The sequence below is a fragment of the Manacus candei genome, unplaced genomic scaffold (assembly GCF_025592945.1).
Source record: "Manacus candei isolate 608988 ecotype Guabito, Panama unplaced genomic scaffold, ASM2559294v1 h1tg000016l, whole genome shotgun sequence".
Lineage (NCBI taxonomy): Eukaryota > Metazoa > Chordata > Aves > Passeriformes > Pipridae > Manacus > Manacus candei.
In genome coordinates, this window is record NW_026138064.1 from 7,126,917 (window position 1) to 7,149,915 (window position 22,999).

Genomic DNA, 22,999 nt, shown 5'->3' on the forward strand with positions numbered 1-22,999 from the left:
AAACTTTCTATGCAACACACACTTAGGACTAAAGCACAAACGTTTAACAGTTCTTGACTATGGTCAGGCTATATTTAACTATTTTTTGTTTATTTTATTTTCTTCTTTTGCACATTTTAGTGTACCCAAAGCAAAATCATTTGTTTTTAAGAAGTCCTGCCCATTACAGTGGCCTGTTTTGTGGCACACTGCCACAGATACCACCACTGACAAAACTCATGGAGCAGTTAATTGATATTGGGAACAGAAACAAGAGACCAGAAGCCAGGAAAGGCAGGAACTAGTTTTCTTGCTGAAGAAAGTACAACAGGGAATTTTAGCTTTACAAGTGAGTGTTAGAAATCACTAAGGAAAACTAAAGACACACACAGACAGAGTGGAACAAAACATGATGTTTATCAGAGATTCAGATTTTGACTGCTTGTTAGTGCTCCCAGGAAATCGATGACTACTGAAAAGGATGAGGAGCCAGAACTGTTTCTACTACACTGCCCTTGAAGAGTGAGACTGAATATTGAACTGCAATCTCCCTTGCGTGTAGTGGTAAATTTATCAAGAACAAACTTGATTTGACATTATATTTCCCAGGGAGTGGGGGGGCAGGGACCGAGGGGAAGCCGTCTTCTAAGGATGTCTGTTGCCAGCTGTTGAATTACACTTTGAAAATGCAAAATAAGAGGGAATTAAGAGATCACTGCTGATGTGAAGTATTTTACAGAGCTAAAGCCAACACCATCCAAAATAGGCTCTTTCAGTGCTAACACAAATCCTGTCCACACGCACCTGGAGACACAGGTACCTTGCTGCTGGAATGTTGCAGTGGCACTTGCAAGGTGGTTCTATGGATTTAAAAGAAAATCGCGGAGAAGTATGCATATATCAGTGAGTGTAGATATTACCACCACTCCCTCCCATGCTTTCTCCAGTTGATGAGATGACAAGAACTGCATGCTACACTTCGGGCTAGCCAGATGATGATTTTTCAGAAAACCTTCAAGAACTTAATATTCTCTAGCCCTTCAACAAATTTGGCTGAAACCATCTTGAAAAATATCACCTACTGATAAGAAGCAAAATAATTTCAATTATTAGATAAAAAAAAAAAAATCTCATCAATAACTTCAAAGCCAAAAAGGTTGAGTGTCTCCTGTCTTTCACTAGGTAGATAAGATATTCTGTCTTAATCACTGCAGGGTGATTAAGTCATGCCCTCTGGCTAAGTTAACAGACTGGAATAACTCAGCCACTGCATACTGCAGGTCAATGGTCTAATTCAGATTCCCCCTAAGGGTCCACAGGGCTTTGTATCAGAACAGCTAAATTCACTGCTGCTAACCATGCAATATGTACAATAAATAATCTGAACAACAGATAGCAGTGCCCTGACCTGTCAAAGCACAACTCAGGAGCACCTTCTGCTAAAGCTTCTAGCTATTTGAATGTGGCAGTAAGGTATCTGTTTCTACCTCAGGAGGGTATTTTTATTCACTAAATAACTAAGAATTGTTGTTAGTTGTGCCTTCAATTTATCATGTTCTGGTTTCATGAGGACAGTTATAATAAATAATGTGATCACAGATTCAGACATTAGGAATTTAGATTCGCTGTGATCATCTAGAGCAGTAATCATAGGAAGTAATTCCTTTTTTGAATTATGTTGCCACTTTCAGAAAAATTCTAACCATGATTGGAATCAGATTGAAAAAGAAAATAAATCCAGCAATGCATTAGCATCTCCATCCCTTTGTAAATTGTTCCAGTGATTATTTTTACCATCTTACAAGTTTTTCAGTAAGGAGAGAACCGTGGGATGTGTGACTAATAGCCCTAATCCATATTTACTATATGAAAAGCACTTTGATCACCATTTTCTCATGGTATCTGATTGTTTTGGCAAGTTTGCAGATACTACAAAGCTGAAAGGCTTGAGGGAAGGGATTCTGCTCAGAGAAAGCTTGACAGGTTAGAGGGGTGGACCCATGAGAACCTCCTAAAATTTAACAAGGCCAAGTACAAGGTTCTGCACCCAGGAACAGGCAATCTTCAGTATCAATAGAGGCCAGTGGACGAATGGATTCAGAGCAGCCTTGTGGAGAAGGACTAGGGCATCCTGGTGGATGAAAAATTGAACATGGACCCAGCCATGTCCGCTGGCAGCCCAGAAAGTCAATCATGTCTTGGGATGTATCCAAAGCATTGTAGGCAGCAGGTTGAGCAAGGGGATTCTACCTGAAATGATTACATTTTTCATATAATCAGTTAGTGTTTTATAGATAGAATGATTCTCACGTAGCTATTCAAGCTCTCCTGTATCCACAGGCAGGAATAATAAATGCCACAAACATTTAAAGTTTTTTCTTCATACTGTTCACTTATATAATCAAAATCTGGACTGGTTATATTTGACTTAATCTTCTCTTCAGGCACCTGTCCCTGAGCTGCAAATCAACACCTGACTGTATCAGTAACACAGAGTTACTGATCTTCACTGATTTACTGGCTTGAATGTCATCAACAATCTCATCAGCGTCTTCCCCAAGATGAACTGCTTGTATATTGTAAGTATCACTTTACTTACAGTAAAGTATCATTACTGACCTTTATGCATGCATAAGTTTGGCTTGAAGTAATGCTCAAGATAATCTTCTTCATGTAGAAAACAGAATTTCAAGTGACAAATCAAAGCTACTAAAGGTGAATCTGCTAAAAAATAAATGTTAACATTAATTTAGTTTTGCTATAAACAGAGCACTACTATACCCTGTCTGTTTTAGAGGTATGTCTAAGCATAATGACACAAAAACTAGTTTCTGCAAACTAATGCTGAACTCCTGAAAGTACATAGGCTTCTCCAGAAGCTCTAAGTGGTGACATTTGCTTGCCCTTTGACTTTTTCTTATATTTATCTTTTTTTCCTCTAACTACCTAGGCTGCAATAAATCATCCTCATGACTTGGACATGTATTACAGCTTTTATATACAGTAAAATTTACATGAACCCACCTAACTAATACATATGTGAGTACCTTACCTCTTTATACAAAGCATTGTGAATCAATACTACTGTTGCATGAGTACAATAGCTAGTCCGAACTATCTTATTGATCTTATGAAGGTCTTGGACTAATCGATGCGTCCCATCACTTTTCTTTGTTGGTAGGATTGGAAGTGTTATATGGGGACATGCAAATTTTTAACAGGCCATCCTGAATCAATTTCCTTATAATCTGGGATAATTCTTTTCTTCCTTCTAGGGAGATGGGGTACTGTCTAATCCGAACAGGAGCTTCCATATATAGTTTTACCAAAAAAGGTTCTATTTTTAGTCTCTCCCTATTCCCATCTTCGGCCCATACCTGTGGATTCATATCTAAACCCCCACTTAATAGAAAAAGTTTAAGTTCTTTTACCTGAAGTATTAGTCCTATCCCCAATAGCCCCATTAAGTCTCTTCCCAATGAGTTTGTCCCAGCCTGGGGCACTGTTAATAAATCCCTTTTCAATGTCTTCCCATTCCCTCGTATCAATACAGAGGGTGCCACAAAAACTTCAAATTTCTCCTTAGTTCCCATTGCAATAACTTTCTGATCAGATACTTCTACTCCTAAGGGGGGCTGAATTACACAAGTCAGTTGAGCTCCCAAATCCACCAGAAAGGTGGTGTCTTCCTCCTGGGGTCCTAATTTCAAATTTATCAAGGGTTCCCTTTCTGTTTCTAGATCCAAGAGACAGAGTCCCTGACACCCCTAAAGGACCCCTAGTCCAAGTACTCCGAATGTCCTTCTGTTGTCTCGGGCATTCTCTCTTGAAATATCCTCTCTGCCCACAATAAAAGCAGTCTTCCTTCCCCTCTTGTACAGGCAGGCAAGCAAAATTCGTTCCTAACTTCTGCAGCACCCAAGGAGGTCCTCTGAAAGTTTGAACTTCTTGTCCCTCGCCGCCTTCATGATTACCATACCTCTTTTGTGACGTCCCTGCACATCCCTGCCCTGTAACCTGTCTATCCCCCTGTTTATTCGCCTCTTTAACTGTGGCTACCATCAGCAGGGTCTTTTGTCTCTGTCTCTCTTCATCTCTCCAAACATATACTTTCTGCGCTTCCTTTAACAATTCATTCAGATCTTTTTCACTCCAATCCTCTAATTTCTCTAACTTTTTCCTAATATCTATCCATGAATGAGTCACAAAGTTAGCCTTCAACAACTGTTGTCCTACTGGAGTATCTAACCAAACTCCAGAATATTGCTATATGTCTTTTTTCAGTCCCTCCAACAATTCAGTTGGTGATTCTGCACCCAGGGTGCTGCTTCCCAAATTCCCTTCACAATACAATTCTGATAATCTGTTATATTTTGTCTTCCTTCCTCTGTGTTCTGATTCCAATTTGGATGAGCCACAAGCATCTTCTGCTCTCCAGTCTGATCGTGCACCCCTTGGGGATGTTCCCTGTCCCAAATATGGATTCCTGTTGCCCTGATCATTTCCCTCTCCTCCACAGAAAATAATATCCCTATTACAGGTTGCATTTCATCCGATATGTACATATTAGGTCCTAAAAACTGGTCAAATTGCTCTGCCAGACCTAATGGATCTTCTAGTAGTTTCTTTATGCCCTTCCTAAATTCCCGTACTTCAGTACTCGTCAGAGGGACATTCACATAGCCTGTACCCCCTTGTGCCCCCTGCATTGGGACTTCTCTAAGGGGATACAGTTCCCCGGGTGTCTCCAAACCCTCTCTCCTCCTGGCTCTACCCTGTGTCTGGGAAGGACCTGGAGAAGGTGCTGAGTCCAAGTTTTGCACCTCATTCTCCCTGGGATTATATGGGGGAGGATTTGGGATCATATTACCTGAAGGATTTTCTAAAGGATCCCACTCAGGACCCTTCTTTTTCTGGTCACTTTGGTCAATACTTTGATCACTACTAACTGTATGGACCAGGAACAGCCCGATATACCCTACCCAGCAAGCAGCATATTCACTTTCCTCTACAGTCTCTTTCTATTCACGTAAACATTCAATGCTTGACAAATCCAATCTTCAAATGAATCAAACTGGGGCCAGTAAACATTGTCTGATCTTATAGCACCTTTAGTCCACTCATACCTACAGTATTGGATCATAACTGCCTTATCCTTATCCTGAGTCTCTCCCAGCTCATCCGACATATCCAGCATCATACCCAATGGGCTGTCTTGAGGAATGCCTAGGGTCTTTCCTGACCCTTTCTTTCCCAGGGACCTTTTACTTTTCCCGGCCCCCATCCTGAGGAATGAACACATGAGCTCTGGGATATGGTCCTCCCTTGGCACACACACTCTCCGTACACTCCCTAGCCTCCTCTTCTACTGGAGTCACCCAAAAGCCTTTTCCCTAAGCTGGAACCACTCAAAAGCCTTATCTCTAAGCCGGAACCACTCAAAAACCTTCTTTCTTAAGCCGGAACCACCCATGGTCCTTTACCCCGAGGAGTACCTCAGTCTTGCTCCACAACAACCATTTCGTCCTTTCACCAGCCAGTCCCCTTGCAGGGATATGGAACCACGGTTAGAAGGACCCTGCTCTCACTTCACACCTTTTGGTATGTCTCAACCACACACACACACACTCCTCTGACACAACCGTCCGGTAATACTTCGAGGATAGCTCTTCTCTTTTCTTACTGGGTGCCATGCATGAGGTTTAACGGTTGCTGGGGATTTATTTTTATACCGGATCCTGTTTCCTTTCCCCCCCCTTCTTTGTTTCATGCCATCCATCCTAGGGTCCTCAGTCGCTGCCGTCCCAGGAGAGGGCTCAGGCCTCTGGACTGCTGAAATCGGTGGGCCACGCCTTCCAGGTTCACTGATCCCCCAACCAGACTGGTGGACACTGAATCCCGGACAAGCTCCCAAACTGTGAGAAATATCTCTAATTAAAATTTCAGAGATGACCAAATGAAGTGAAACAAAGAACTTTATTATCAGCTCACGGGGTGCACCAGACTTGTGGCCACGTCTAAGCACACCCTGAATGGGAGAGGTGAGCCCTTTTAAGATCCCTTGATTTATATAACCACTGCCTCACTCCTCCCATGCCAAGTCCCACTTCTTTTCTTCCTTAAAAGGCAATAAAATCGTCCTCTTGCAGTCCATTGGTTGTTTTAACGAACCTACAAGGTTGTTTCCACCAACCTACCAGGTTGTTTCCCTGTCCCAGCCGCATGGTCCCCTGGCAGTGAGCCCAGACTGGTCTTACTGCCTTACATACTTTCTCACCCACCTTCACACAGTAACTGTAAGCAACAGTAAGTAAGTGTAAGCGGAACTGAAAGCAACAGTAACTGTAAGCAGCTCACTAGTCCTTGACCACAAAATGGCTCCTCACCTCTTCAAACAAAATGGCTTCTAGGTATCTCAACAGGAGGTACCCGTGGAAACCTCTGCTTGTAATAAAACCACCTTATTTATTTCCTACGCCATGAACTCCCTCCACCCCAGCCCCTGCGCCACCCCCTCACACTGCACTGGGCGCACACCACACATGCACACCCGGCAGTGTTGTGGAGCTCCCCATCTCCCTCCTCAAGGTGTCTCCAACATGTTCCGGTGGGTGGCCCTGGCCGGTGTTGCCTCACATCTTGGTGCCTTTCACCAGGCGGATTCACTTGCTCAGGAGTCCATCTGCTTGGACGGCCACAGGTGTAGCCTCGCGTGTGCAGCAGACCCAGTATGTCATCTCTGTGCTGCAGGAGGAGGAGGCAGTGCATGCCGTCCTCCCCCCCTTTCGAGAGTAGTGGTTCAGCCCTCTGGGGCAAGGTGGGAGCAGTGGGGCACCGATCAGTCCCACAGCAGGACTGTGCGGAGGAGCAGTTGTGATCAACTTCTAATCAACTTGTAATCTTCGACTGTGGTGATGGGAACATGCAGAGCCTGCTGTCTTTTGGAAACCAGGCAATTCTTTCAAGTTGTCTTTCTGGGCTCCTTGTATTGTTCATGTATCTTTGTCGCTCTTCCAAGCAAAGTGTGGGGTTTTTTTCCCAGATAGAACCAGTGGAAGTCTGTCGATGGCCTCAGCAAGTACCAGCATGACTGAAAGATGTCCCTAGAGCACAGCGTGCTTGGCTTTTCTTAATAAATATGTGTTCTGTATAAAATATTTATTCATTTATTCACAATCACATATTCATTTATTCACAATAATTTAATTGTGAAATGTTAAGTATTTGGCAATTAATGAATTGCTCTTTTTTAAGTGCCGTGAGCTTGATTTTGCAGGGGTGATCAGTTCTAATACTTGAATTTTGGCCTTTGTGTTGCCCATTCATTCCTGCCCGGAGTGAGTGAGGTGTCAAAAAAGGCAAACAGGAGTTCCTGCTCAAACTGTTTTAAGGAGCTGATTATTTGCCTTTCTCCTCCCTGTTTTTGCAAGGACAAAAAAAACCCCAAAAATAAAAACCAACTTGTTGAAATTATATGGTTGAGCAGCTAGATAGTAGATTTTATACTTCAGTCTTTTAAAATGAAATATCTCACTGTTATTAAAAGAGAAAAAATAAAATTATAATGGCCACTTTTAGTATTGTTTAGCAGACCTGTCTATCATGACTTCATACATCTGCAAATAAATAGTACTGTGTGGCCTCTAGTTTTCCTGTTGTAAAAAGATATCTACAGCTTGAGAATACTCAGCTACAGAAAATTTGAAAATCTACTTCAATGGTGAAAAAATGTGGTTTGCTTTTGTGGATGTTAGGGTTTGATATTAATGTCTGGTGTAAGAACAATATATTAAGAGATTTAATCCAGCTATAGGACTGTTCGGTATTGAATAATATATAGTCTACTCTTTTTCTGGGCTTTCCCTGATGCATTTTTGGAAGTGTAAAGTATATGTTAAGGCTGCCAGATTCGCGCCAGGATGTTTAATGCTGTGAATGCTTGTTACAGAGTTCTAGTGTGTTTTGCTGGGAGTTTAGGAGCTCCTGGAGACAGCCCTGTGTGGTGAAAGCCTCTGAGCATGAGAAGAGCGTGTAGGAAAAAGCCACAAAGTACTGATTGCACTGAGCTGTCCTGCAACTTGCCCCTTAGGGTAACAATAATCTCTTGCGCAGCTCTGTCCTTCAGGCTACTCCTACAATAAAGCATACTTTCTGTTGAAAAAGAAATTTGTCAGCATGACTTTAGAGCAGAAATTAGAACTGAAACAGTGAGAGTGAGACAGCCTCATGGTTACATTCTCATTAGCAAAAGCAAAGTGGAAACCATAAAGTCGAAAAATTTGGTGTGAGTGGCCTATTAGACCAGTATGTCGCTGCCAGTGTGTCCAAGAGAAGCCTATGCCTTTTCATGTTTGTTTTAGGGGGGGTAATACAGTGGAGCAGTTCAGAATACAGGGACTGAAAACATCAAAAGACATGGCAAAACATGAAAGCTTAGAATCTTACACACAAGATGTTTTTTCACTGTAAAATCTTGAAAAAGCCAAAACCAAATTCAGTAGTATAAACAAGGCATTAATAAAAATTGCATGCATTATCAAACATTGCTTCATTGCTGAAACTGTGGTTTGTGTAACCTCCATATGCAAGGACAGGGCCAGTAATCCAAGTCTTTGAAGCCAGGAACTTCTTGATGCGTACTGGAAATGTGATGTAAGAATGATCCAGTACTACATCACTGAGTTTTTTTAGGTTTTTTTTCCAGGAAAAAATGTAGCAGAAATCTTCAGTACAGTAATGAAACTCCTTCAATGCTCTTGAAAATACTGGCATTGGGAAGTTTCATGCAATGAAATGTGCAAATCTACTTGAGCAACGTAAAAAACACAGACACACCTAATGTTTTACCACTGCTGCTTATAGAAAATGAACCTGTGAAGTCTATCCAGACCTTTGGCACTACAGACACTGAATTTTTTGCAAGGCTGAGGAGTAAGGTGGGCACTCTTTGTATGAACCTGTTGGACACTGGGAGGAGAAATGTATGTGTAATCCATTATTAGCAATGTATATAATATCAGGGCTGCTGCTTGTTTTTCAACATAAAATTACTAAATCTTGTCTTTCTATTATTGGTGTTCTGTCAAACTGCCGTATACTATGTCACAGTCATATTGTATGCATGAGTTAGTACAAAACATTCTGTTAAACCCCATCATCCAGAAAGTGTTATTACTTCCACCAGCTTGTAAATAGTATCTGAAATCTTGATTAGGTGGGCAAAGAGCTCCTATTGCTTGTAGGCTTTTTAGAAATTAGATTTGCACACTCCAGCTTTTCACTTTTTTCCCAAAGAGATGAGGGGCAGGCTGATCCTTGTAATTTTGTATCAGTCTCACAGATTTAGAGGATGTTACTGAAAACAGTTATGTGCTACCATATGTCCAGTCTCACAATGTGTTTACTTTTTTTTCCCAGGAAGAATTGTTAGAACCAGCCTGAGATCAACTGGCTGTGCAGCACTAATCCATAAGAAACAAAAAACTGTTTAAAAGATGGACTATTAAGACTGCATGTAGTAACACAAGTCACTTTTAACTTACTGGGGCAGTGTCTGGTAATGTTTATGTAGACAAAAAAATGAAGATTTATGTTTCTGTTCTTAGAATTTCTACCCTTCCCAAGCTATAATAGCATTTGCTTCTGTTTGACAGTCCTGACTTCCTCTGAATTATTGTTGGGATACTAATGTACCCCTTTGGACTCAACAAACTCTGGGAGCTGCCAAGTGGTTGGGATGTAAAACCATTATAGTACTCAGAGATAGGGTTAGCTGAGATTTGTATTGTGGTGAGCAAAAGTAGAAATTCAAATGTAGCAAATCTGGGTTTAAAAATAGCAGTAAAGGTATCTCTACAACATGGAAAGCTGTAATCTTGGCTTATTACTACCTTGATCAGCTCTGTAATATGGTACTCAACTAAACTTAAGTAGAGTGAAATACTCTTGAGACAACAACTGGAAATGCTGCTTGAGTTTTTTTAGGAAGACTTGACATAAAAAAGAGCAAATGTTGAAATTGTATATCTTCCAATGTCTGATTTTTCATTATTGAATGTAGCACATTATTAATACTAAGTCTAAGTCTAAGTTCATTTTTGGTTTGTCAAGAAGGAAGGAGGTTTAGACAACAGTAATTAATTTTTATGATCCAACATGTAATTACTGGATGCACTTGAAAGTTTAGGGTTTCTGTTAGGGATTACATTCCCTGAGGATACCATCTGTTCAGGAGTTTTGCTCATGAGTCTTTGTTCTTAGAAGTATAAGACTGACAGGAGTAGCTTCTAAGATTTTATACAAAAGAACAAAAAACACAACAAAAAACACAACTCTAGAGAGCAACAGCTAATGCCAGGTTTTGATGATGGATATCTAAAATGTTAATTACCTTCCAACAGGAAAAAATGTAGAACCTTAAGCTTCATTGTGTAATACAGGTTTCATTGTGGGGTGGAAAGTGAAAAAAAGTGAGGTAGAGGGAGGAATAGGTGGGTGTAAGGGTCACAGATTACTAAAATAGTAATGTTGGTAAACATGAAATATGGTGTTAAGCATTAGGACTGCCTTTTATTTTGTATGAGTGGCTAACTGGATTGTCCCCTTGAATAAAATGTCAGACTACTTATTTATTTTTCTTTTCCCCCTTCCTCTGTTTTACCTGAATACAGTGTCTGACCAATTGTTGGAGATAGTAGTACTAAACAGCAAAAGGGAGAGTAGATTCTGAGGTGGTTTTAAGAGAGCAAGAGAACAAAGATCTGTGAGCTAGACGTTGTACCAACCCTCCTTCCTGTTACATGCCTCCGGCCCTCTCTGGAAGAGGGCTCTCCATACCAGAAGCTGCAAATCAGAACTTTTGAGAGGTGTGTACAGAAAGAAAACTGCCTTGTTCCAAATTACTCTTCATGTTTTAACTCCCTGCACCTAAGATTAAGACTTGCACTGTTAAATGGAAACAGTCTATCTGTGGGGGCATTCTTGAACATAAATCCATTGCCCCTTCTGCCCAGCAAAGGGGCTCATTTGTAGTAAATTTAATGGTAGTAGTTTATGAAGAATGTGAAGTACATTCTGGCAGCCTCACTGAGAAAATACATGCACAGTTGTAGCTGGTTTTGAGATTTTAACATTGCAGCAAGTGAAGTATATCGTTTACATAGTGACCAGCTGGGAGGGCAGTGGTTTTCTTCACTCTTGTATTGGGTCTGGTAGAGAGGGAGTTAATTTTCCCTGCAGCAGCCCTCATAGTGCTTGGCTTTGTCTTGGTAGCTAGAATGGTGTTGATAACCAGTGTTTTGGCTACTGCATCAAGGCTGTCTCTTCAGCATTCTCCCCTCAGTAGGTTGGGGGTGGGCAAAATCTTGGGAGGGGGCAAGATCTTGTTTGGAACAGCTGACCAAACGGATATTCCAAACCATAGGAGTCTGCTCAGCAATAAAAGCTAAAGAGAAAGGATAAGGAAGGGGGGGAAGGGGCACTAATTCTTATGATGTTCCTATTCTGGAGCCATCTACTATGTGTACTGGAAGTCCCAGAAAGTGGATGGATGTCGTGCTGATGGGAAGTAGAAAGCAAACCTTTTGGGTTTGTTTGTTGTTCTTTTGTTTGGTTGGGGTTTTTTTTCCCCATCTCCATGTGCCTTTTGCTTTTGTTTTATTAAACTGCCTTTATCTTGACCCACAAGGTTTTTTTACATCTGATTTTCTCTCCTCTCCCCCATCCTGCTAAGGAAGGGAAGTGATAGAGCAGCTTCATGGGCACCTGGTGTCCAGCCAAGGCCAACCCACCACAACTCTTACTCAGGAGACAAACAGAGGGAGAAAACAGGCACATTAAGGAGAGAGTGTCTGTGTGTTTGGTTTGACAGCTTAGTCTGCTGTTGCTTTTCTGGTGATTTTTAGGTAAGGAAACAGTAGTGTGGATATACACTGGAAATATAAAACTTGGGCTGACAAATTCCTGCTATGAGGACAAATACTTAGGAGTAACTGTATCCTCAAGTGGATTTTAATCGGTACTACACCTGTTTTTACCAGATGGTGGTGTCAAATGAATCTGTGTTTCTGAAGGCTTTGCACCTTTGCGTAACGTAAATAACACACACAGGCAAACATGGTATGCCCTAAAAATTCAAGTTTTACTTGACTTTTAAATAACCTGGACACGAGTATTGACACAGTCATCTATCAACCTCAATTTAAAATAAAGCACACAGTTGTTTCATGAATACTTAATGTACATAGAACATATGCATCACATTGATATGTTTATGCATGTTGTTTTCAAACATCTTTCTAGGGAGTTTTGAATTAAACAGACCTTCCCAAAAGAAAACACACTATTTATTCGGTTCATTATTCACCTGTATAAAGGTAATGGATTTGGCAACTTAAATGGTATTGACTTTTTTTTCCAACCAACATCTTCAATATAATGAACTTGTTTAGAATACAAGTTGCAAGTGATGCTGGTAAATAGGTGCAGTGTAGAAAACAGCAGGTCAAGGGTAGTGCCTAATGAAAGAAACCAGCTAACTAAGCAAAGGAACCAATATGAGATATACAAAAATGTTTTTGTGTTGTGGTTGCAAACCCTCTTATTGTATAAAACACATGTTTCACAAAAGGTTTATCTATGTTGTAGTTGTTGCTAATTACTGAGAGAGTTCTGTAACTTACCAGTGCTTAGCACTTATAGACGTCTCAGAAGAGATAAATGCAGAGGCACAAAGTTATATTTGTCAGCCTGAGATCAATTCAGCAGAATTAGGATGAGAATATCTCAAATATCAGTCCTTTTTGTCCAAATGAGTAGAGGTCTGTGTAGCATCAACCCCAGGGTACATTTTGCCTGACACAGTTATGCGGCTCGTGTCTTTTGCCTGACTCTTTACCTGACCCATCAGGAGGTACAAGCATTTTGGACTGACATCCAAACTGCAGATCTGAAAATCCATGCCTCTAGGCAGTGAAAGCCCCAAGAGTGCTGGGGAAGGGTAGCAACAGTGGAAAGGGCAAGGTGTAGCTCAGAGCTGTAAGAGGTCAGTCGCTGGAGTAGTGCTGGTTTAGATCTACAAAGCACAGCTGTGACACAATAAGTGCTTTCAGTGATTGATCACCTGTAGGTGTCTCACAACAATAAAAAAAATCATAAAAAGGGTGCCTTTCCTCAAATGACAGGAGAAGAAGCTTGAAGGGAAAGGAGGCTCACACATATGGAAGAAATTCCCTTTTCTGTTCTATTAGCTGACAGTGATGTCCCAAGTTTTGCCTTGTTTTGGCACAGACAATGTGTAATACAGGCATTATATGCTTAATCTTTCCTTTGTGGATACAAAACTGTATTGTAGTGTCCTAGACTGACATTAGACTTGCTAAAACCTGCTTCCTACATAGTCTCATTGAAGAGAAGATGGCTTTCTCTGTAAATTTCTCATTTAAATGCAAAAAAGTTGGCTTGATTACAAAACAATTCTCTGATGACTTGAGAATTGAAACTTTTCACTATTACATTAGACAGAAGCCTATTTTATGACGTAGTGGAGTAAGTAAAATGCCACACATTTGGCTGATGGTATCCAGCAATAACACACAAAAGCCCACAGGCAGATGACAACATACAGGAAAACATGAGATTGGATATAAACCTCAAAAGTAATTTTTTTCTTCATCAATATTTGAAGATTGACAAGATATGGACACTATGTACAGATAATTCTCAAATAGTAACAACACATATCTGCTGAAATACGTATGTGCTACTTGCCTGTGCCTGAGTAGGGATTGCAAACTAATGACAATGATTTAGAAAGCAGCAAACTACAAGCAAGCGTATAATGCTGCAGCTTGGTACACCTTCTGGAAGAAACAAGGAGTGACTTTCATTGCAGACATTGTAACCAGTTCATATGTGGTTTGCCATATTTCAGTGGTCTTCCGAAAGACTGCAATGCTCTTGATTAAGCGATGGGCTTGTGGGGGTTTTTTTGGTGGTTTTTTGGGGGGGTTGGGGTCAGGTTTTTTCTTTTTGTTTTGTTTGTGCTTTTTTTAACTGTTGCTTGTGAGAATACTACACAAGATCATAAATAGATCCTAAAGGATTACTTTAAGTTGGAGCAATGACAATAAAACCATTTTACAGACTTAAAAAAAAATGAGCGAATACTTTAGGCAAGGCCAATGATGTTCTAGGATTAAATCTGTAGTAAATTCAGAAAATTCTGAAGAACCTCCATGATAACAGAATTTTTACCACAGAGGACTTTTCACTCTTTCCTTCCCTTAGATTTGTTCACTGAGGCTGAAGAAGCAGAACTGTCCAAAGTAAGTGATCAAAGAATAGTATTTATTGAGAAAATCCGTCTTCCCTGGCAGACTGCAGCATTTCCCAACCTGGGGACCAATCTATACTGTGATAGGAATACATGAACTGTATGGCTGCTGCCATGGCTAGTAACATCCACCTGGCCACCTCAGACTATGAAACAAAAAAGGATCAAAAAATGAAGTGGAAAATAAAACACATCATACAAGGTTTCACTTACTAGTTTTGCTAGTTCAAATGTGTATTGGTAATCCCTTATGCTTACTCCAGTTCTCAAACAGTATTGCTTTCCTGACAGGGCTGCAGTTCCCTGGTACAGTGTTGCTCAGGCTACAAAACACAGGATCACTGTAATCACTATAGGTCATGGGAGTTGAGTGTAAGGAGGATAGATGTAGAAAGGTACGAGCTACTAAAGCCATTTACAATGCTGTTTGACAAATTCAGTATTTCGTTTGAGGATTACACTTAGCAAAAATTACAAAAAAACAAAGACTTTGCTAAGCTGCTTAGAAGTTTGCAGCACCAGAAGGCTCATATATGTGCTGACTGTGGACAAATGGGAGGCAGAGGAATGACTTTCAGATATTTGTACAGAGTGATAGGACAAGAGAAGAGCCAGGCATCACTTCAGATACATACTGGCAGATAACCCACTCAATGTGCAGCATCATTGAAACTTAGTATTCCTACCATGACAATAGAAAAGAACAATTGTAGTTATCATACCTGAAATATTGCCTTTGTCATTTTAACATAGTAGAAATGGCTCAGAGAAAAGTGACAGATTATTTATATGATAGGAGATTAAGGCAGATTTTGCTAATCTAGTTAAAAACTAAAATTTAAAAAGGCTATTTCCTAGCTGTCTTAAATACTACTCCACGAGTTTCATTTAACCAGCACTTAAGTGCCTTGCTAAGCAGTTCTTGATACAGTGGGTCAGTACATATTCTCCAGTTTGTTTCCAGTGTGCTTTACTATAAATTGGTAAATGTATTTCTACACTATGGAATGTTCAATTAAATAGTCCCTCTACATAAAAGGACATTCAAAATTTAGAACACTTAAAACTGCCAAGGGAAAGTAAATCTGTATCATCTACGGAACTCACTGCTGCAGAGTGTTACTGAGTGTTATTTTTGATTCAAAATTTGTAATAAAAATATGACATCTGTTATTGTGCTAGGCTAAAACAAACCTTGTAAGAGCTATCAGTCCTTATGTCTCAGGACATAAGTTGATCCCCATATGAAATCATGAAGATAATTCTCCCCATATCACACTGTATTGCACAATCGACCAAAAATACGACTGTTTAACTTATCTTGAAGAATCTGGTCCTGATCATGTCAATTAACAGTCACTTTTTGGAACAAGGCTATTCACTTACAGAGCAGACCATGAAGTCTGTTTTGTTGCATCAATTTTTTTTTTCTTTTTCTTTTTTTTTTTTTGTTCATTTTTTGGAAATGTAACTGCTGATCATTCAGTTTTACTACGACTTTTCTTTTTGGCTGTCTATCAGGCAGCTTCTCCTCAATCAGTCACATCACTAGAATGTGATATTCAGTCAGTGATAAAAGCATTGCTTGGTCTTCCCAGCAAGCAGGCTGCACTTCCAGGTGTCCTGAAGAAATTACTACCATGTCAATGTCAGTTCCTTCCCTTGCACACATAAACAAATTCTCAGCTTCAAACACTAAAATCCATGCACCATCTTCAATTCACCAGTCAAGTCTCCACCTTGAAGCGTGACACCTGTACAGTTTTTATGATCTTGGTGGTGGGTTTTCCATCAACATTGTTAGGGGATGGCTGAGATGTTTCTTCTATTAGACTGTCTTTAGATCCGTTCAGTCTCTGAAAAGAACAAATTAAACATGTTGAAAAAGTTTTGAGGAATTTCAATACTGTATTTTGCCAACTGTCACTATGAAAGCCTTAGGCTATGGATACAGCAATTTACATATATATATATATATATATGCCATGAATATTGAAGTCTCTACATTTATTTGATCAAACAGAACATTTTCTCCCTCTTGCCTCCTGCCAGCTGCTGCCCCTCTGTGCTATACTGCCCATTCAGGAAATGCCATAATTAATTATTTGATATTTAGCAAAACACTGCAAGCAAAGACTCACAAGGAATTAATGGTCACTGTTGTGAGGGGGCCTGGGGCAGAGGGAAAAGAGAGCTGTTTACGGACACTGAACATTTTAACCTTAATTCCTCATAAGGCATGTATTTAAGCCACATGTCATTGGATAGGAATGGAAATAAGACAATGTGGATTTTGAACAGAACAAGTTACCTAGTTCTACAGAGCATGTAAATGTGCTTAGCCTTAAGTAACCCAACTTCCCCATCACTGTTGGAGCAAGTCCTTACAGAAACATCAAGGACAGCTCATCTTTTTCAGTTTCCATCATATGCAGGAATTAGAAGTATCATTGAACTTAATTCCTATCAAAGAATAGGTATTGTGTTAACTAGCCTTAATGTGAAAAATACCTGTTTATTGTTTTAAAATCGTACAAGTTTAAATTATTCTAATTGCTTACAAGATAAAATAGGACATGTTTTGCTAGTTGTATTTTGTGCAGTTTCCACACTACATACAGTATCAGCATGCAGTTTTGGTATATCCACACGCTAGATGAACAGACTTGATGACTGATATGGGAAGTTAGGTATCTGGAATTCTCCCTTCCATGTTTTGGTTTTCCTTTTGCGTGCCCACCTGCAAGTTCTTTTGAATAGAATTCGCTTCTCACATTTGAAGCTCAACAAAACTATCAAAGAGAGATAGAGGAGTATAATATATGATGAAAGATAGTGATTGCATCTAGAAAAGACATATTCTGTCCTTTTTAGATAACCTAATAACCAAAAAAAAAAATATTCAGTATTTGAGGAGGGGAAAAAAAAAGAAAAGAAAAATGAAAAGAAATAATGCTTCAAGCCCAAGCAACAAAACTCTAAGAAGACCTCTAAAAGAGGTGAAAAAATGATAGCAGGTTGTGATTATATCTGCATCACAAGCCCATTTGAATAGTTTAAGAAGTTTTGAAATTAAGTTCTCCTTCTGTGAAGAGCAGAGTTTCATCTTAAGAATGTATGAAACTCAAGCTGGAAAAGAGTGCTCCAGCAGCAGAAGCAGATGTTCACAGGGGCATATGCTACAGAACTACATGTATTTTGAAATATCAAGAAACTGTAAATAAAATCAAAATGCAAAATTTCAAGTGATACTGCTGCTGAAAAAAATCACAGCCAGCTTTACTTTTCAGTGAAAAACAAGACTTAATTTAAATAAAGCACTAAAGCCCCACTTCTCCCTCAAAAAAAAAAAAAAAAAAGGAAAATTGAAAAGGATTTACAATTACTAACCTGTTGAGTCAACTGGATGCTGTGACCTTTCACATCTGAAGATCGTGTAACAGGCAGTGGAGGGACCAGATCAGTTTTAACACTAGAATTACGATACCACAAAATGGATATTGCTTTAATGAAGTAAAACATAAGTGTGCAGAAGAAGAATAATGAAACCAACCCAGACAGCTGCATAGATCTGAAAGGTTTATCACCTGACTTTAGATATCTGAAAGCTATCATGCTGATCCTCAGTGGGCATCTACAGGGCACAAGTCACCCCATCCCTGTCTTCTCCTGCTCTACAGAAGCAGCCCAACTTCATGCAAGATCAGAGAACCTTAGAATGGTTTGGGTTGGAAGGGACCTTAAACATCATTTAGTTCCACGGGCAGGGACACCTTCCACTAGACCAGGTTTCTCCAAGCCCCGTCCAACCTGGCGTTGGACACTTCCAGGGATGGGACAGCCACAGCTTCTCTGGGCAACATGTGCCCACCACCTCAGAGTAAAGATGAGTCTCATTTGAAATCATGGATGAGCTACACCTCCTTCAGGGTGCTATCTAGCTACAACTAGCCTTCCAGGTGGGTGACATCATCAGGAAACTGCTTTTTATATTTTTAAGGCCTTACTACAACTGAGCATGGGGCTGTCACTTTTCCATTCATCACTCCTCTTCAGTCTTTTAGGAAAGACTGATCCACTCATTGATGAAGAGAATTGTACTAGACTTCCTACAAAACAAATTACAGAGCTAATACAGATAACATCTTAACTCTATTAAGGATGAAGGAATCTGGAAGGCAACTCATGACTTCTCATGCCTTAGGCAACTTCATGACCTACCACTAAAGGCAAATACAGGTTTATTTCAACTTTTTCAGTTTTTCCTCCTTCCAAGTGGATAAAGCAAGACACTGTGGCCCAGAATAGACCAAAAATGGTTTCATGGTTGTTTCATTCATGTGGCTCAGAAGACATAGTATTTAGAGGATTGCCTGAATCCTGTGCCACCAATCAGCCATATTTATGCTACTTCTAATCACCATGATCTTTGAATAGCTTTTGGGCTGCATTGCTAATAACCACATTCACATACTTCACTTCAGACAGGACAGATCTTTCACCATCAGAGCACTGGGACCGCCGATACTGACGGTAGCTTCGAGGGGAATGTGAAAGCCTAATGCGGATCGGGTCGCCTTGAGTCCTGAGAGAGACACAGAATTCACAGCAGTAGGTTAGTAAACCAGATCTTTGGCACAAAACATAAATTCAGCTGCAGACTGAGAGATCCTCCCATTTCTTATTAAAGTATAACAGATGGCTTATTGCACTGGCTGAATTTAAAAGGCTGATGCTTTTTTTAAAAAAGCCTGTACTTGGAATTCAATGCTTTAGAAGTGCAGAGATCACAAACTGGCATGCCCATATTTCAGCATGAAGTATAAATTAATGCATTTTTTATTAAAGCATCCTTAACATCAGCCTTTTCTGTTTAGTGGTGTTGTGGAAGCACATTATAATACAAACCGGGATGCTGTTTCTGCCACATGCAGCTGCACTGACACATGGCATCCCAAATGAGCAATTATCACAGTGAAATAGGTGTTGGCTCTCAAGGAAATAGCTGTGCCCTGGCAGCTGCCCATGACAAGCCAGGAAGGGAGTTGCAGAGGTCAAACAGTGCCTTGTGAGCAGAATAAATATTCAAAACAAAGAAAAAGTTTAGGAAATAAATAGATTTGCTTGTTTGCATCTAATTCTCTCTGATTCTGTAGTTTATAATATAAAAAATATCTGTGGATGGCATAGGGAGACATACAGAACATACAGAGATCTGACAGATTCATGAGTGTGTGGGAGAAAGAGAGAGAGATGAAGACAATTTTTTCATATTTTAAAAAGAGCAAATACTAGGTTTCAAGATTATTAAGTAACCTCATCCAACCCATTCTAGATGAGTATTTGGAGTAGATAAGAGCTCAGAGATTATGTGTAAACCCATTTCTCTTTCAATATGACAGAGTACACAGTAAAATAAGAAAAGTGGGCTTTTACATTCACAAAGAAAAATCCTGACATAAACTCACTCTACTTTAGTGTATGGAATTTCTTTCAACTGCTCTTCAGATAGGCCAGATGGATCCACAAGCTCCTTCCTATAAAGGATTAGGAAAAGTAAAAAATGTAACAGTAACTATGAAGTGCAAAAATGTTCTTATTTTTATTAGAGTGGGCTTAAAAGATTTACTGAAACAAGCTGTTGTCAGCACTGAAGATATCTTGACATCAAAATAGGAAACCTATTTAGAAGTAAGTGTAACTTCACCTTGATTGCTTCAACCGTATGATGCATCCTGTTACACCTTCCTCTCACCTCCCTGCTTGTTGCTTCCTCTCACCTCTGATCTTGTTGCTTCACATAATGATGAACATTGTGTATCCTAAACAATTAATACACTCAGGAATAACTAAATATCTTCCTAATGGGTAGTTCTGTAGCATATGGAGTCTCGTCCTAAAAGTGTCAGTATTACAAACAAAGATATTTTGGAAGCCACAGAAGAATAAATCTCTAAAACAATGCATTATTCTTTAATAATTCATTTACATACAACAGCCTTCTGTATTCAGTGCATTCAGTGATCTGCAGTATCTTCTACACACAGCAGGTCATTAACACACACATAATTTACTGTGGCATATAACTAAATGAGAATGTAATGCCTTATAGCCACAGTGCAGGGCATGTGAATAACTACATTAGAGGAAAACCAAGCATCTCCCAGACCCTGCAAGGACTGTACTTACTGAATATGTTTCCACAGTTCTTCTTTAGCTTGTACATCTGGGCTTCTCCTATAAATATGAACAAAGACAAAAGAGGTTGAACTGTGAAAACCATAATGTGAGATGTTGCTGTTCTAGTAACTTTTAACAGCATAGACCCTGCACAGAAATCATGATAAATGTAATCTCAGAATCCACCAATGAGTTCCATTTTAAGGTTTGTTATCTCAGAAAACGCATTAAACTTCTTTGCTTTATTTCAACTGTAATTTCTTGAACGACAGGCTCTCAATCACAATTCCAGTTCCACTAGCCTACAGCAAGAGTATACATAAAATATAAACAACAGCAGAATTTCCCAAGCTAAATCATGCCTCACTACTGCCACCCCTTTTTCCTCCAAGGACAACATGTTTTGGAATAACACTTCAGTAAAAGGCCTTTAGAAATGTCCTGTGGCCCACAGAGACCTTTCTGGGCAGAAGGAGGGACTGGACACACAAGGCTGATGCACCAGTAATCCCTGGCCATTCCCAGTCAGTACCAGCTGCTTCACCGCAATCACAATTGCTTTCTGGTCATCTCCAAGAAGGGTTTCTGCTCACTTTATTTACATTTGGTATCCAGGATGAAAAAAACTCAAAGTCCAAAACAAAACAAAAAAACCAAACAATGAACAAATCAAACCAGCTATGCATATTTGTGCACACAAAGATTTTACTAAGCATTTAATTCACAGGTGAAGTACTTACCAAAAAATGTAATTCCCCTATTGCAGACATGGATACATAGTAAAGCAAGCCTAATGTCACATTTTCCACTAAATTATAGAGTATGCTGGTTCTAACTGGATCCCCTTTATTTTTACTTTTCTTATCTTTTTTTATTGAAGGGTTAGTACAAAACCACTGCTGATGTTGAAGCTGCACCTAGAATTCACCAAAACCCATTCAGAATAATACATAATACACAGTGCCAGGGGCTACATTTGCATGGAGAGATTAGATAACTGTTCATTGGCATTTTTATACATAAACTCAGTGTTGACAGCCACATGGTTCCACACCATCTAAGATATCAGATGCAACTTTTAGACACATTCAGCACGTACAAATGCTCCCAGTTTTTCACAGGTTAAGTCTTACATTATCAGGTGATGCAGCCTGCTTTCTTTTCCTTAAACAAAAGAGCCAATCATATTCAAAGATGCTTTTGGAATGATATAATCCAAATTTAGATGAAGATCAAGGAGAACAGCAGAATTCTGCATTTTAGTATCTACTAAATTGGTTCTCCCTCAACCAGTGACAGAGCTGTATCAGAAATAATTCTAAACTTCTCTGTATCAACGTTTTCCTATTTCACCATTACTATATTCAGCTTTTTGCCTGACTTCAGCCTAGGAATAATGTTCAGAGACATCTACACTGCAGTAAACATTTTACAGTTGATGTAAAGGCAGAGTATTTAGAGATGGTAATGTTTGGGGGTATTTTTTTAGATTTTACAGGTGCAGAAGTACTGGGAGATATTAGTTCACTGGTTTATAAATACCAGAGAGAGAACGAAGGATGAAAAACAACCTAGCATTTGTGTTTCCCTAGTAGGACTAAAATTAACTAATCCATAACCTTCTCAAGCTCCAAGGCAGTGATGGCTTTCCAGGCAGCATGACAAATTCGCCCCAGTCCTTGAAGGACTGCTGTCCTTTCCAGCTCCTCAGGTCCTTATGATGGCAACAGCCACAGCCACAAGGGGCTGTTTAGTTTTCTCCAATTTTCACTTCTACCTCTCCTTCTCCAGTTTTTCATTTACTTCGGCTTCTTACATCTGTCCACACTATTTTTAACTCCCTGATGCAGTGTTTTGCCCTGCAGTGGCATTTAACAGCCTTTTTCACCCCTCAGTTTCAAACTGATTTCTCCTTCCACGCAACCTCTTGCTCACAAAATAGCAGCTGCAAACCCTGCATTCACCCTGGGGCTGGGAAGATAGGCATCCTCTTCTGAGGCTGAATAATCTGGCAGTGGGGGATGAGAAAACTCCCTGAAAATGCCAGCAGCAAAATGCCAGCTTCTCCAGGGAGGCTTTGTAATGCTTACAAGCCCTAGTTTGCCTGAGGAAGCAGGCCTTAAGGTCAATCCCAAACCCAGGATCCACACGAAGCAGGGTATTGTCCACACCACTGACCTATTTGATCAGCTCATGGCTTTTACTTATTCATGGAAATACAGCAGTTCAGCATGTCACAAGTATCACCAAATACCATGTGAAGCCTCACCTCAGTAAAAAATATTAATTTCTCAGGCATCGTGGAGAGTGATGAAACAAAAAGTCATCTTCATTTCTTCATTTTCTAGGACCTGTGCCTGCTGCTTTCTGTGACCAGTTCAAAGCACTTTACTCTGTGATCTCTGCCACATTCCCTTTGTCCATCCCTACAACTACACTAATAAGAAAGACTTTGCTCTATAATACCAGTTTAGCAAATGGCATCCCATTAAAAAAAAAGCTAAATAC

At 39.8% G+C, this 22,999-nt stretch overlaps 1 protein-coding gene, 1 long non-coding RNA gene and 1 other non-coding gene across 10 annotated transcripts in view; 2 read left to right on the forward strand and 1 right to left on the reverse strand.

Annotated features, from left to right (window-relative positions):
- The first annotated feature begins 6,525 nt into the window (after nucleotides 1-6,525).
- LOC127468966 (uncharacterized) lies at nucleotides 6,526-10,782 on the forward strand. 3 transcript variants are annotated; one of them, XR_007903740.1, is made up of 4 exons: nucleotides 6,526-6,944; nucleotides 8,842-8,915; nucleotides 9,397-9,535; nucleotides 10,650-10,782. It is a non-coding gene; the product is annotated as an uncharacterized LOC127468966 (long non-coding RNA). The 3 variants fall into 3 exon arrangements; XR_007903739.1 differs by having other exon boundaries at nucleotides 8,842-8,960; nucleotides 9,397-10,782; XR_007903738.1 differs by having other exon boundaries at nucleotides 9,397-10,782.
- On the forward strand, nucleotides 7,284-7,416 carry LOC127469023 (small nucleolar RNA SNORA13). Its single transcript, XR_007903780.1, has one exon. It is a non-coding gene; the product is annotated as a small nucleolar RNA SNORA13 (small nucleolar RNA).
- Nucleotides 10,783-12,214: 1,432 nt separating the features above from the next.
- EPB41L4A (erythrocyte membrane protein band 4.1 like 4A) overlaps nucleotides 12,215-22,999 on the reverse strand; it is a 130,695-nt gene continuing 119,910 nt past the window's right edge. For all 6 annotated transcript variants that reach the window (XM_051782611.1, XM_051782612.1, XM_051782609.1 and 3 more), the window contains 5 exons: nucleotides 20,501-20,548; nucleotides 19,780-19,848; nucleotides 18,786-18,896; nucleotides 17,702-17,783; nucleotides 12,215-16,167 (listed from right to left, as the gene is read on the reverse strand). In XM_051782611.1, coding sequence (XP_051638571.1) covers nucleotides 16,039-16,167; nucleotides 17,702-17,783; nucleotides 18,786-18,896; nucleotides 19,780-19,848; nucleotides 20,501-20,548 — 439 coding nt within the window. In that variant the 3' untranslated portion in view covers nucleotides 12,215-16,038. The remainder of the gene's footprint in view (nucleotides 16,168-17,701; nucleotides 17,784-18,785; nucleotides 18,897-19,779; nucleotides 19,849-20,500; nucleotides 20,549-22,999) is intronic.